Below are 15,956 nucleotides of genomic sequence, written 5' to 3' on the forward strand. Positions count from 1 at the left end.
GGAGGTTTCGAGTCTCTAAGGAGGTCTGTTATTTTGTGACTGTATTTACTTATTGATTGTTTATTTGTTATTTGCTATTATATATAATTATTATATAATTAGATCATTTATTGTATTTTATTTTTATTATAATAATACTTGAATTGAATTTACATTGTTTTGTATTTGGATTATTTGAAGTTATATGTTTTTGAATATTTCTTTATTTTCTGTTGCAGACGATTTGGTCTCCTTTGTTTTGCCACTTTGTACACTGACACTTTGGGGGAAAGAAACCGTGTTCAAACTTGCCTTCTGCGTGCCTCTTGCCATCCTTAAAGAACATGTCTAGTTGTACTTGAGAGTACAAAAGGGTACACACTACCCTCACCCAACCTGGGGTGTGACAGTGCACTAGACTTATATACTCGAAGACTGCACTAGATTTATATTCTCAAAGTATTCACTAGATTTATATACTCAAAGGCTGCACTAGATTTATATTCTGAAAGTATTCACTAGACTTATATACTCAAAGACTGCACTAGATTTATATTCTCAAATTATTCACTAGACTTATATACCCAAAGGCTGCACTAGATTTATATTCTCAAAGTATTCACAAGACTTATATACTCAAAGGCTGCACTAGATTTATATTCTGAAAGTATTCACTAGACTTATATACTCAAAGACTGCACTAGATTTATATTCTCAAAGTATTCACTAGACTTATATACCCAAAGGCTGCACTAGATTTATATTCTCAAAGTATTCACTAGACTTATATACTCAAAGGCTGCACTAGATTTATATTCTCAAAGTATTCACTAGACTTATATACTCAAAGAATGCACTAGATTTATATTCTCAAAGTATTCACTAGACTTATATACTCAAAGGCTGCACTAGATTTATATTCTCAAAGTATTCACTAGACTTATATACTCAAAGACTAAACTAGATTTATATTCTCAAAGTATTCACTAGACTTATATACCCAAAGGCTGCACTAGATTTATATTCTCAAAGTATTCACTAGACTTATATACTCAAAGGCTGCACTAGATTTATATTCTCAAAGTATTCACTAGACTTATATACTCAAAGAATGCACTAGATTTATATTCTCAAAGTATTCACTAGACTTATATACTCAAAGGCTGCACTAGATTTATATTCTCAAAGTATTCACTAGACTTATATACTCAAAGGCTGCACTAGATTTATATTCTCAAAGTATTCACTAGACTTATATACTCAAAGGCTGCACTAGATTTATATTCTCAAAGTATTCACTAGACTTATATACTCAAAGGCTGCACTATCTTATATACGTAAAGATGCTCTAGACTTATGTATTGAATATACAGTTGCACTTGAAATGATTCAGCCCCACTGCGAATTAGATTTATTGGCAACATTCACAAACTGTCGGCTGTTTGCAATAAACCAATGAAACGAGGACAATTTAAATAGCTCAATAGAGAAATTGAGCTATTTGAGTGCAGCCTTTGAGTATATAAATCTAGTGAATACTTTGAGAAATATAATTGAGAAAGCAGCACACTTTGACAACATTTTCTGGTAAGATATTATTATTTACCTTCTTTCTGTCTCAAACAAATAAAGCTTTCCTGTGAGCTGTGAGTGATTACATGTTGTGTAGCCAAAGCAAAGCTAATCGACATTTAAAAGACAATGGTGTCCCTGAAAGACAATGGTGTCCCTGCTGCTATCCAGCTGGGTTGGTGAGTAGGTGTTAGACCCTGAGGGATCTATCTATCTATCTATCTATCTATCAGACAACAAGCTTTCCAGTACAACAATTTATGGATAGAAAGTTATCTTATAGAATGGAATGTTAGATCTGTTTTAATATGATGTAGGACATGTATATGGCCCTGTTTAACAGTATGTGAAACATATACTATACTATGCTACAGAAAACAGGTAAAGGTACAGCTTTTGGAACATATATATTCATAGTGTCAGCTCACCTTCGGTTTTAGACACTCTCGTTGTCGAAGTTGAAGTTAAAGTTGAACTTGGAGGGTCAGCAGCTTCATGCTGGTCTGATGTTACAACTATTGTTGTCATGAAAACACAACAGACTTGAATAAGAAACCTGATTCTACAGTCAGTAATGATCCTGATATCAAACTGATTACATTTGTGTTTAAGCGAGGTAATAGAGTTTATCTGCAGCAGGAAAGACAACTACAATATAATAATGTGTGGTGCTCTTGTAGTAATGGTAATGAAGATATACCTGTATATCTGAACATAAGAAGAATAGATCTTCTGTTGAGTGGCTATAGCAGATTAACCCAGGATTTATCAGCTATACTGGATGAATTTATCTTGGCTTATCCATGAATAGGTTTCATGAAACCGATTATCTCACCAGATTAACGTAGCCAGTTATCATGGTATGTTTATCCATGACTGGGTTTGATGAAAGCAATGCTACATTAGTTACCATGGAGATTTATTCTGTGAAGTTTGCCTGGTCCGGACCAGATGTCTTTGGGAACATTCTGAGTGGTTAGTGAGTCCGCCTAGGGAGCCAGGGGGTTGCCCCAGGTTCGATTCCAGGCCAGGTCAGCATATGTGTTGACGAAATGAAATTTGTCCCTGAGCAAGACTCTTAACCCCTAATTGCTCACAGGTTCTCATTGGAAACAAGACCGCAAGGACTTTCATGAACGACCTGTTAAAAGGAATTACTGAAAGAACCGTTTATCCCGTGGGCACTTCAGATGAATCAAATCTCACGCTCGTATCCTACTTGGTTGAGCACTACGTGAGGCGCCCTGCCTTGCTCTGTCTGTCTGTCTGTCCTGTCCTATCTGCACCTCGGTGCAGGCAGCACTAAAATCCTCTGTGTTCATGTATCCATAATTGATTAATTAAAAAAAAATTGCTTGTATGTTTGATGTCAAACTAATAACTTTCCAAGGATAATGGGTGACGTGTACGGAAGCGCTTCCATATAAACCTGTATAGCCTTCTAGAGGTCTGTTTGTGGGGATGATGACCTGACATCACACATACATAACCTATGGATATACGGTACTGTTCATTTTATTATAGAATTTAAAAGACAGCACGCAGTTTCACACGTTTTGTAATAACTTATAAAACCAGGAAAAATACATTCAACGTGGAACAAACCTGGATATTTTTTCAAGGACTTAAAGTTGTACAATGCAGATTCACAAATAACGATTTTTAGCAACCTCTGCTGGTCACTACCGTCACTGCATACAATTTCCGTAGTCCTCGATTACCCAGAATTCCATTTGTTTTCACCGGAAGCCGGAAGCGTTTCAAAAAGCGTTCTTTTAATTGTTTTATACTATCTGCGGATCGTTTCTCTTAGCCAGTGGAGCATTAGTTACCATAAGCTGTGCTTTCTTTTTCTGTTCTTTTTCGATCTTCCAATCCTACATTCTCTTAAAATCAGCGTGAGGTTCCTTTTTGTTATTAGCGCGGTAGTTCCTGGCCAAACAGGAAACCGTTGCGGTAGTTCCTGGCCAAACAGGAAACCAGTGCAATTCCGCCTCCGTTTTCCGGCCAGATGACGTCATTTTCCCCCCCGTCACCGTTCAATAGAAAATATATAAATAAAAGGGGGTGAAATTCATGGAGTGGGTGTTGTGAAACTTTTGCCACTCACAAAAGATATACAATTTAACTTTGAAAACGTTACCTAGTATTACTTTAAGGAAGATTGTATCAACGTCAAAATAATAAGCAGCACACTTTGACCTACCTACCTACCTAACCTATCTAATAGACAACAAGCATAGTGGGATAGCTTAACAAGATAACCGAAACAAAGCGGATAAAAGTGCCACATTTCCGATTTCAAGATTTTCTGCCATTTTGCGTGATCTTCAAAACACATATTTTGCTATTACTCCTACAAATTTGGTCCAAAACTCACACTAATCGGCACACACTCTTTGTCTTTGGTCATGTGATCAAGATTTATCAGTCAGATTTTTTATATTCCCTTCGGATTGGCTACGATTGGCTTCTGCAATTTGTGGGAGGGTCCGTTTGGCAAAAATGGCACAAATCATGAACACAACATCCTATCTGTCCCAAATGTTTATCATTGAGGGGCTATTAATAAACGCAGAGCCAGTGCGATTTCACTTCCACCCATAGGGGGCACAACAAATTCTACAAATATCACTGTTTTTGCACCAAATTAATGGTCTTGTGAGTCATGTGACAATGACCGTCCAACAGGCTTTTGATATTCCATACTGTTTGCCTGTAATTGGGTTCAGATAAAAAACATTTGATGAGTATGAAGATGACGTTTTCATCCCTTTTATCTGCTGAAGCAGCTGCAGGAAACCAAGCAGTTGGATGTTGTATGGGACACATATATCCCAGATAGTTTGAAGGAGTCCACCAACGAAAAGAGAGGACAAGGTGTTCGCAGGAAAGTGTCAGGTCAGACAAAGCTACCAGGCAATTGGATGGATTTTCTTCGTGACCAAACAAATAAGAGGGAGCTGTTTGCCTTTTTGACTTCCAGAACAGAAAAGTTCAACTGGCCACCATCCAAAGCTGTGTCTGTCACATCAGGGCAAGCTGTGTCGTTTTTTTTGTTCCAGTAGTACCATAACCTGTTGCAATCATGAGGAGGCAGACACCAGGATTCTGGTTCATGTACGGCATGCACTGAAGCAAGAAGCAAAAACTATCCTAGTGCGTACTGTGGACACTGATGTCATAGCGATCCTTGCAGGCTTGTTCCATGATTTAGTTACGATTCAACCTTTGGCTGACATCTGGGTGGATTTTGGCATGGGCAAAAAATACAGACTTTACCACATCAACAACATGTGTACATTTCTGGGGGAGACAAAATCTCATGCTCTGCCTATGTTCTATGCATTGTCAGGTTGTGACACAACATCTGCTTTTCACAGTAAGGGTAAGAAGTCAGCTTGGCATGCCTGGCAAGCCCATGATGATGTCACAGAGATACTTGTCAGTGTGGCCAAACATCCCTTCCAGCTGCTGAATGTTGACAGTCAGCAGTTCCAGAAGCTTGAGAGACTGACGGTTATCCTGTATGACAAATCCAGTCCTTTGAGCTCCATCAACCAGACTAGAAAATAACTCTTCTGTCATGGGAATAGGTTGATGGAGAAACTGCCACCCACCCAAGATGCACTACTTCAACATGTTAAGGGGCAGTGTATCAAGCAGGCATCTGGGCGACCAGCCTACAAACAGAACAAGTTATTCCTTCCCCACATGAGTATGGATGGACCAAGGAATCGGAGGCATGGGTGCCAGTTTGGATGACAATTCCAGAAGTCTCCAGAGCATGCAGAGAGCTGATCAAATGCTCTTGTAAAGGGGACTGTTCCACCTGCAAATTTGGCAAATCCAAAGTGGACTGTTCACCACTTTGCAATTGCAAATGTTTGACTCACAAGACCATTTGCACTTAATTTGGTGCAAAAACAGTGATATTTGTAGAATTTGTTGCGCCCCCTATGGGTGGAAGTGAAATCTCATTGGCTCTGCGTTTATTAGTGGCCCCTCAATGATACAAATTTGGGACAGATAGGACGCTGTGTTCATGATTTGTGGCATTTTTTTCCAAACTGACCCTCCTACAAATTTCAGAAGCCAATCGTAGCCAATAGGAAGGGAATATGAAAAATCTGACTCATACATCTTGATCACATGACCAAAGGCAGAGTGTGTGCCGATTCGTGTGAGTTTTGGACCAAATTTGTAGGACTAATAGCAAAATATGTGTTTTGACCATAACACAAAATGGCGGAAAATCTTGAAATCAGAAAAGGGGCGGGACATATATGGGAAGTTGCGTCATGATCCAAGGAGTCCAGGGAAAAAGAGTGTTGCTGCTATGACCTACGGTTCAAGAGTTATAGGCCAAAAAGTTTATCGGCCTGTTTTTTTATGGATATTGATATATTGATAATTGTATGGATAATTTTCAAAATAAAGTTTGGTACCCAAGGCTAGAATCCATCAGTAGGTCCTAAAGAAGCCTCATATCACTTGTATCCGCTTTGTTTCGATAATGTAAAAATATGGGGTTAAGCTACTGGACTAGCACGACAGTACGACAATATATGGATGGAAAGTTATCTTATGAACGGAATGTTAAATCTGTTTTAATATGACGTAGAACATGTATATGGCATGTATATACAATTTTTAACAGTATGTGAAACACTATATACTATACTACACTACAGAAAACAGGTAAAGGTGCAGCTTTATTGAACATATATATTCATAGTGTCAGCTCACCTTCGGTTTTAGACACTCTCGTTGTTGAAGTTGAAGTTGAACTTGGTGGGTCAGCAGCTTCATGCTGGTCTGATGTTACAACTATTGTTGTCATGAAAACACAACAGACTTGAATAAGAAACCTGGTTCTACAGTCAGTGATGATCCTGATATTAAATGGATTACATTTGTGTTTTAGCGAGGTAATACCCGTTGTGTACAGACAGTTTATCTGCAGCAGGAAAGACAACTACAATATAATAATGTGTGGTGCTCTTGTAGTAATGGTAATGAAGATATACCTGTATATCTGAACATAAGAAGTATGGATCTTCCGTTGAGTGGCTACATAATTAAACATGTTTTGACGATGACCACAAACATGGGGCCCGTTTCATAAAACCTAGATAGCAGATTAACCCAGGATTTATCAGCTATCCTGGATGAATTTATCTTGGCTTAGCCATGACTCGGTTTCATGAAAGCAATATTACATTAGTTACCATGGAGACTTATTCTGTGAAGTTAGCCTGGTCCGGACCAGGCTAACAGCCAGGTTTAACTCATCCTGTTGCCTTTACTGTTAATTAAGCAATCAGTCTGTCAACAAACCAATGGGTTTTTCACATTTATTCCATTATCATGTGTTTATGTTGCCTTATTTTTACTAGCCTGCATTAAAATAACACAGGTACACACATTGCCATTAAATTACAACTTGCCCTATGTACGTTATTGTACATCAAATAGAAGAAAATATATATTGGCTGCAAAACCTCTTCATGACAGCTTATGAGCATGTAGATCGGCTATTAAAAAAAAGAAAAAACTTTTTGAAAGATTCTAAAAATACCATTAAACATTGTGACCATTTTATGCTAATTATTTGTGAAGTCAGACTATGTGAAACCATATTCATGGGCGATCTATTTTGCTGGGCCTATTTGTGGAATATATAACTGCATGCCAGAATCACTGGAGTTAGGCTAGGCACAGGAATAGGAACTGTACTAGATGTATTGCACAAATGGCTGTGTGCAAATTCAGATCAATTGCTCCAGCCACTGAGGGGAACCGGGCACACAGCTTTGGTCTCACCACCGTCGACCGACCACCCACCCACCACAGAGGTTTGTCAAATTATAGGAGGATAGGAGGATGTATATGATGATTTCATTGTGAAGTTTAAGTTAATAGCAGTGGTTAGTACATGTAGCCTATATTTTGGGGGTAGGCCTACTTACACATTCATTCTATCCACTATTGCCTCCCAAAATATCCTCTCCGTTTTATTACAGCATCAGTATTTATTTTATAAGCTTCGTAAGCACTTCTTCTCCATTTCAGGATCAGTAAATCTGTGCTCCACCACATGGTCTACTGGGGAAGACGTTGGCTTGACAAAGTCTCTCCTTCTCAGCCTGGCTTGGTGTTCGTGGAACAGAATAAACAGGCTGCACTGAGCAGACTTTGTCAAACCTGGATTTGTCTTACATCCAGGATTATTTAATTCTGCCTTTGTGAAACGTGACCATGGTCTCTTTTTCCCCCTCTTATGCTTTTGACCACAGTGTGCCGGAGGGCTTAACACATTGACCGCCAGAGGTTAATCTCATAATGTACTCACCAGTGCCAACGTTTTATTGTTGTTTTTTGTTTTTTTCACGTCGCCATAGACCTCGTTAAAATCCTTAAGATTGATCTGTGCACTGTTTGTAAACATCGCGGAGATCTCCCTGCGTCTACCAGTCCAAACCACGTGTCAAACGGAGCCGCCATGTTGTAGTTAGAACGGTTTATGTTAAACAGTGATCAGCGAGGAGAAAAACTACAATCGAAGAAAATGGCGTTTCAGTGTGCGCTTTAGAATGGAGGCCTACGGGACCGGCAAAACGTGATCCTGAATAATTCCGTTTCCGGTGGTGTTACAATGAAATGTGCTGTACTAGAAAATTGAAAAAAGGTTTTTTTTTTGAAAAAAAGGAAAAAGCACCACAGCCCGTAGGCTACGGGATCGGCGCTTTACCGTTGGATTTATCGGCCCGTAGGCTACGGGCCTGGCGGTGAGAGTGTTAAGCCCCGGTAGCCCCTTCAGTAAAACAACACTTGCAGGTCTACACCTAATTGAATTGTCTATTTAGAGTCAACCTACTTTAAACAGCACTCACCTGAGACAGATCTAGCTGCTCCTTTAGGTTGTTCTGCAAGAAATAAAACAATGTTTAAATGAACAGCTTAGGATTCAGCTCGGTGTTCAAATAGCAACAAAAGTGGATAAAAGATCAGTAGTGCTCTAGGGATAAGGATAATTCCCTTTAACAGGACGTTCATGAAAGTCCTTGCGGTCTTGTTACCAATGAGGGCCTGTGAGCAATTAGGGGTTAACAGTTTTGCTCAGGGACAAATTTCATTTCATCGACACATATGCTGACCTGGCCTGGAATCGTACCTGGGGCAACCAGGACCTCTGGCTCCCTAGGCGGGCTCACTAACCACTCAGCTATGGCCGCCCCCAGGAACACTGGGAAACAAACCGTTCCATTACTATTTACACTATGACTGTAAATTCACCTGCACACCCTTTCCCCACAATGTGCACTAGACTTATAAAGACTGCACTAGATGTATATGTTACAGGGAAATTGGCATTCCAGGGAAAATGAAAGGGGTACGCTTGTTTTCACCACCCCTCAGGCAATTCTGTAGAATCAACGCTAGAGGGCAATGCAAGCCAGACATGAGCCCCACACCACACACGCATGCACAAACGAGCACGCACACACGCATGCGCACGCGCACACACACACACACACACACACACACACACACACACACACACACACACACACACACACACACACAGCCTCATTCCATGCAGTTGAAGCACAAGGGGGCGGGCCTGGCGGGCTATGTTAGTGCAGTGAGTGGCACTTGGGGCAAACGCAGTCCCCACAACATCATTTACGATTCTGTGCCTATCGGTACATAACTCGGACGGCGCTTAAGTCGACTAGCAGACCATCGGCCGGTCGTCGCGGGCACTCGCGCCTGGAGGCGCTCGGGCGCGACTCCTCGGCCTCAAGGTCTGCTAAGGCGGCGCGCCTCAGTCATGGTCCAAAACTATACTTTATCAGCGAAAAAAAAGTAGTCCGCGGTTGTTTGAAAAAGTAATGTCCCGAGCGGGAGTCAAACCCCGGCTCCCAGTGGTAGTGGGTGGGGAGTCCAATGATTATCGAAGTGCGCCACTGAGCCTTGTAATAGTGGTGTAAAGTAACAAAGTAGATTTACTCAAGTACAATTTTGAGGTATTCGTACTTTACTTGAGTATTTCTCTCATATTATCCATTTTATTTTCAGCGTTCCCCTAACGTAGCTTCCTGGTTGTTATATTGTTGTTGTGGTCGTCGTCCTCGCATCAAAGCCCCGCCTCGCAGCACCGCCCCGCGCCTATAAAAGTAGCGCTCCCCTGTCAATTTCCCTGGACTGCCAATTTCCCTGTGACATATATACTTAAAGACTGCACTAGACTTATATACTTAAAGACTGCACTAGACGTATATACTTAAAGACTGCACTAGACTTATATACTCAAAGACTGCACTAGACTTATATACTTAAAGACTGCAATAGACTTATACTCAAAGACTGCACAGATTTATATACTTAAAGACTGCACTAGACTTATATACTTAAAGACTGTAGAAATATTGTTAGTGGGAATGAAAACATAGGCGCACCACCGGAAGTGAAAGGCTGAAGGCAGACCAAAAGCCTGGTGTGCTACGTCGACTTCCTCCCAGAGCAAACTGAGATAGTAAAAAACAGCAGAGGGTGCTGTTTTTCCTTTTCATTTGGCGATGGGTTCCCAGATTTTATATGTAAAGATGCACTAGACTTATATTCATAAAGATGCACTAGACTTATATACGTAAAGATGCACTAGACTTATATACCTAATGATGCACTCGACTTATATACGTAAAGATGCACTAGACTTATGTATTGAATATACAGTTGCACTTGAAATGATTGAACATTCACAAACTGTCAGCTGTTTGCAATAAACCAATGAAACGAGGACAATTGAAATAGCTCAATAGAGAAATTCAACACATTTAATGACTACTAAAGGCTGAAAATGATGCCTGCCCTTCATGACGAGCATCTTGTAACGGTTTTCACTGAATTGGTTATTTGTAGTAGTAGGGGTGCCAGGTAGACTCTGTCTACCAGAGAAATATTATTTCTCCTTTTTTGGATTAGGCTGCCAAATGCAAAAAATGTTTTCTATCATAAAATGGTTGCTAGCTATCTGAAGAATGTTAAACCGCAAACTCTGCATGGGGTGTGGTGTGTTGCAAGTAACTATGTCTAGTTATCTAAGGATACAGGATAGGTGGGCACTAGGGACATCTGGGCACCTTGATGTAAAATTGGTTATTTTGTCCACAATGTTAAAAAATAAAAAGTAAAGTATACATGATGCGAACATGCATGGTACATCATTATCAGACTTAATCTTCCAAATATATATATTTTTTTACATTTCGGAAGAAATAGCCGATTTAACACCTAGTTGCCCACTCTTCCTTGGTGCCACCTATCCTGTTACCACAGCTAAAGTATAGCAAACAATAATGATCCTATACTATCGTAATTGATTAGATTAGATGCTTTTATTAACCACTCAAGTCCTATTTTATACTTAGTCATACGATTATGTCATGCAAAAATAACAATCTACAAGTCGGTGTCATTGTAATGTAATGTGTTCTGTAGATCTGCTATTTTTGCAATGAATGAAACATTCTGACAATAATGACATTACAAGATACAGGTGTCATTGTTCCTTTTGCCCAGACAGGACAATCATCAAACATATTGTTTCAGTGTTATTGTTTACTGACCTTTCAAAATGTTCACAGAGTCATAGTTGTTATTAAAAACACTGAATGACTTTGCTGTTACAATAAAACAACTTATTTGCAACAGTACAAATTAAATTACAGCCTTCACACTTACGTTAATCATTTACTGTTATGTCATCCTATTTAACCTACCATTCTTTCTATACTTTAGTGAACCAGCTAAAGTTCTGATTGCATGCAGACTAATTTTGCATGTAATCATGTTCATACTTCACTCATTCATAATAGTCCTCTACTTCTTATGTCCAGGTTCGTTATAGGTCCAATAGATCATCCCCAGTGGAGATGATCTCCCCAGAGTAGGGTAGCTTGCAGCCATGATGTGCTTTAGCCGGCATCCTCCTTATAAGAGCAATACACTCACTCTACAAGTCACATTATTTTAAATTATTTGTGATGGTATGACCAACGGTTCAATTTTTTTTGGGGCCCCGAGGCTAGAATCCATCAGTAGGTCATAATGAAGCCTCATAAAAAATGTGTCACTTTTATCCGCTTCTTACCGGTTATGCTGCTAAGCCACCTGACTACAATGGCTGCCACCAGATTCTTTAGGAAAGCAGCTGGTCTATGGATCATGTTAGCAGCAGATATCATAACAGCAGCAGGATCTACTGAGTACTACATGTGGTTATCATGAAGGGTGGAATCATTTGGAGCCTGCAGTAGTTTTAGTTGTGTTGAGCCATTTAAATGGTTCTTGTTTTATTTGGTTATTGCAAACAGCTGACAGTTCTTGAATTCTGCCAATAAACCAGTGATCAATGAGGCTGAATAATTTTACATAAATTAATAATTATGTCTACCCTCTCTTCACCTACCTTTGGGTGTATTTTGAAAACTCTCCACTAGATCTTTCCTCTTGATCTTCTTCAGCACATTGATAACGATCGGAATCTCTTTACTGGGATATTTCTCTTTGATGAGATCAACGGTGTCCATCCTGTCAGCTTCCTTCAGAAGACTCTTTGGGAGCGGCTGGAGACCTTCAAGGTTAACAGGCTTCTGCAGATGCCACTGGAACTTCTTGAACTCATCATCTCTCAGGAACTCCAGACATTTCAAGACACGTTCCTCTAGTGTCTCCATGGTTGATTCCTGGAACAAACAGAGGATGTTATTGTCTCAGCTGCATTCTCTTAATGCTTTGGGTTGAACAGAACATGAAGTCAAGTACATCAGGGAATACACATTAATATACCAAGATATAGATTATTTTAATCTACTTACAAATATCCTAAACTAATCCATATAGATTAAACACTGTAGCTGAACGTATTGTTTTTCTCTGAAGAAGATGTGTACAAACACTTGTCAACATCCTAGCATCAAAATGGAAAAATGTATAAAAAATGCAGGATCAGATCTCATTACAGATCTCAAACGTGGAATTAGTTTTCTACAGGAGACATCAATAATATCACCAACAAACTGATTGTTGTAACAGACACAGTCATATACAGTAAAGTGGATAACTTTTAGCCCATCACTATAATACATATGAAACTGTTTCACACAGTCATTAATAGTAGCTTAAAGTTCATTTAATAACTTTTAGCTCATTATTATGGATGTTTCTCTGTCCCAGCTGATCCTCTGGTGGGATCTATCACCAGTAAACATCTGAACGAGATCAGACGGTGCTCACTTAAGAGACCATTAGAATGTGTAGCATTAGGCGTATCTTTAATTATTGAATATCTTTGGTCCAAATGACAGGATCTCTCATAGCAGTGTGTTTGTAGATCTACAGCTGACCTGTGACTCCTTGTCTCTGTCCCTCTGTGTGCTGCTGCTGCCCTCTACTGGCTGTTCTGATGTTGTCTAATGGAACAATTATATTATTTATTCATTAGTTTATCAGCTAATATCTATAATATTACACACTCTACTGGTTGTTCTGATGTTGTCTAATGGAACAATAATATTATTCCTTCATTTATATGAGTTTATCAGCTAATAGTCATAACAGAGGTCTTCCTACTTACACAGTGGGATTCAACATCCTCCCTGATGTCTGCCTGCTTCCTGTCTGCCATGTTGTCCTACACACACACACACACACACACACACACACACACACACACACACACACACACACACACACACACACACACACACACACACACACACACACACACACACACACACACACACAATCTATTACCAGTAAACATAGATCTATTACCAGTAAACATAGATCTATAGCACCAGTAAACATAGATCTATAGCACCGGTAAACATAGATCCATAGCATCGGTAAACATAGATCCATAGCACCGGTAAACATCATAGCACCGGTAAACATAGATCTAGCACCAGTACACATAGATCTATAACACCAGTACACATAGATCTATAGCACCGGTAAACATAGATCTATAACACCAGTAAACATAGATCTATAGCACCAGTACACATAGATCTATAGCACCGGTAAACATAGATCTATAGCACCAGTACACATAGATCTATAGCACCAGTACACATAGATCTACAGCACCAGTAAGCATAGATCTATAGCACCAGTACACATAGATCTATAGCACCAGTAAACATAGATCTAGCACCAGTGTAAACTCTTTACCATATTATTATTATTTTTGGCTGTTCAAATATAGCAGATCTACAAGCGCCCAATGTGAATCCTTGCGGCAAGTTTTAAGCTTGTAAATCTGCTAGTTTCAAAAGAATGTTATGGGGTCCCTGGTACAACACCTTGTCATATGGGGGTCCAGTGTTCTAACTCATTATTTTATAATGGTCTAAAGTTATATTAACTAATGAACTATTTGTACTGCAGACCAGAGGCTAACAGCCTGTGGTGCAGTCAGACGAGAGGCTAACAGCCTGTGGTGTGAGCGCAAAGGCTATAAAGTCCCATAGCCTTAAGGAGACTGTCACTCTAACCTCACTACAGTACATATGACCCGCCCTACTCTGCCTCTGATTGGTTTAGGTTTACACATGATGAGTGATGATTGGTTAAAGGTACAATGTCACATATCACGGTAAGCCAATCTGAGGAAGAGTTGGGCGGGTCTTTGTCTTGGCTTTCCTGGAGCAAGCAGAGTGATATAGTGTGAGAGTGATGACACTAACATAGACTCCCATCGTAAGAATGGAATGAGGAAATGCTCTGTCTGTCTCAATCAATATATATTTAAAGAAGGTAGGGTCATCTACGTCATTTTCGCTATCATGCAATTCCAGCCGGCAGATTCGTCGCACCATGGGAGCCAGACTGCAGCCGTGAGTTCAGTGGAATGCATTGGAGTTAATGAGAGCCCAGTGGATCAGCTCATGTTAATGAGATGTTAATGAGGAGTTAATGAGAGCCCGGTGGATCAGCTCATGAACAAAATATATTTCTGAATGACTGAGACCTTTGTAAAGTAATTGCTTCTGGAAAATAAAAGAAGACATATCACACGTTGTTTTCTGCTGTGTTGCTTTTCGATGTGTCCACTGCATAAGTTTATTGAGCTATCTAAAGAGCACAAAGTAGGCGATACTGCCGAGACAGAAACCAGTGTTGCCATGTCCACTTATTATAAGCGACTTTGGGCTTATTTTTCTGTGAAGTTGCTTGTAAATATTGGTAGTTGCGGGTTGCGGTTTTATGGGCTTTTTTCTAAAGTGTAGTTGATTATTTGGACTTGGGCTTCACAATTAAAAAAATATTTTAACCACTGGTTCTTAATTATGTTTATGTCATGGACCCTCAAATTAATATGTAGGCTATTTGTCCTACCCCCCATCTGAAATGTTTTGTGCCAGATTTTGTGTTGTTAGTGTTTAAAAAATCCTCAATATTTCACATTTTACTTCAAGATTTATTTTAAATAGCAGATCTACAAGCTCACAGCGTGTTGTGAGCTTGTAGATCGGCTATTTTCAATGTATACAGTAAAGGTTTAAAGTGCTCATAATGGCCTAGTGCAAGTCTTCAACAGGGGTCCGCAACGCCTAGGGGGTCCACGAGGTACTGCAGGGGGTCCGCGAAATTGTTGCTTGATTAGACAATAAAAATAAAAATACATATATATATATATATATATATATATATATATATATATATATATATATATATATATATGTTTTTAAATATCCATTTGTCTTCATATATTTTTTAAAAACATTTTCCACATTAAATAAATGATGATATCTATAAATGATTCTGTCCATTTTGAATAGCTTGTATACATGATTATTGTGCAATTGACAGATTGTTGTTCTCGGTTAATAAGGTATGTTTATAAATGGCAGTGCGGCCACCCTACTCACTGTAACCTGTACATGTATGTTTAATATAAAAGCATGAATATATTAATCTGTCTATTATTTTTAATAGCTTAGTATTGATGCACAATAACATGTATGTTTATGAAACACAATTGTATACATAATAATACAATATATGGGGTCGAGGTAAGGTAGGGGGTCCCTGCTCCATCTCCCCATCAGTTTGGGAAAACGTTGAAGACCCCTGGCCCCCGGTGCTTCTTTTGGGCTTGTTTTCCTAGACCTGGTTGCTTATTTCTCTCACACAATCTGGCAACACTGCCAGAGACGATTTTTATACAGTCTATGGACGATACATGCCGCTGTTTAGATGCCTCAATAAAATTATACAGTGTGCTAAAAAAATCCGAATTGATTGGATAAAAACCTGTGATATGTTTTCTTTTATATTCCTGAACCGATTATCTGACAAAGGACACAATCGTTCAGAAATAGTGTTTGTTC

The 15,956-nt window shown here is 39.3% G+C and overlaps 1 protein-coding gene across 6 annotated transcripts in view; it reads right to left on the reverse strand.

The window, feature by feature from the left end:
• LOC308079287 (uncharacterized protein) overlaps positions 1-15,956 on the reverse strand; it is a 49,912-nt gene that overhangs the window by 29,432 nt on the left and 4,524 nt on the right. For 4 of the 6 annotated variants that reach the window (XM_080420693.1, XM_080420691.1, XM_080420688.1 and 1 more), the window contains exons 2-7: positions 13,196-13,252; positions 12,966-13,031; positions 12,029-12,305; positions 8,448-8,480; positions 6,301-6,381; positions 1,980-2,066 (exon numbers count right to left, since the gene is read on the reverse strand). In XM_080420693.1, coding sequence (XP_080276819.1) covers positions 1,980-2,066; positions 6,301-6,381; positions 8,448-8,480; positions 12,029-12,305; positions 12,966-13,031; positions 13,196-13,246 — 595 coding nt within the window. In that variant the 5' untranslated portion in view covers positions 13,247-13,252. The remainder of the gene's footprint in view (positions 1-1,979; positions 2,067-6,300; positions 6,382-8,447; positions 8,481-12,028; positions 12,306-12,965; positions 13,032-13,195; positions 13,253-15,956) is intronic. The other 2 variants (XM_080420690.1, XM_080420692.1) reach the window with 2 other exon arrangements.

The sequence above is a fragment of the Gymnoscopelus braueri genome (genome assembly GCF_963280865.1).
Source record: "Gymnoscopelus braueri genome assembly, chromosome: 23".
Taxonomy (NCBI): domain Eukaryota; kingdom Metazoa; phylum Chordata; class Actinopteri; order Myctophiformes; family Myctophidae; genus Gymnoscopelus; species Gymnoscopelus braueri.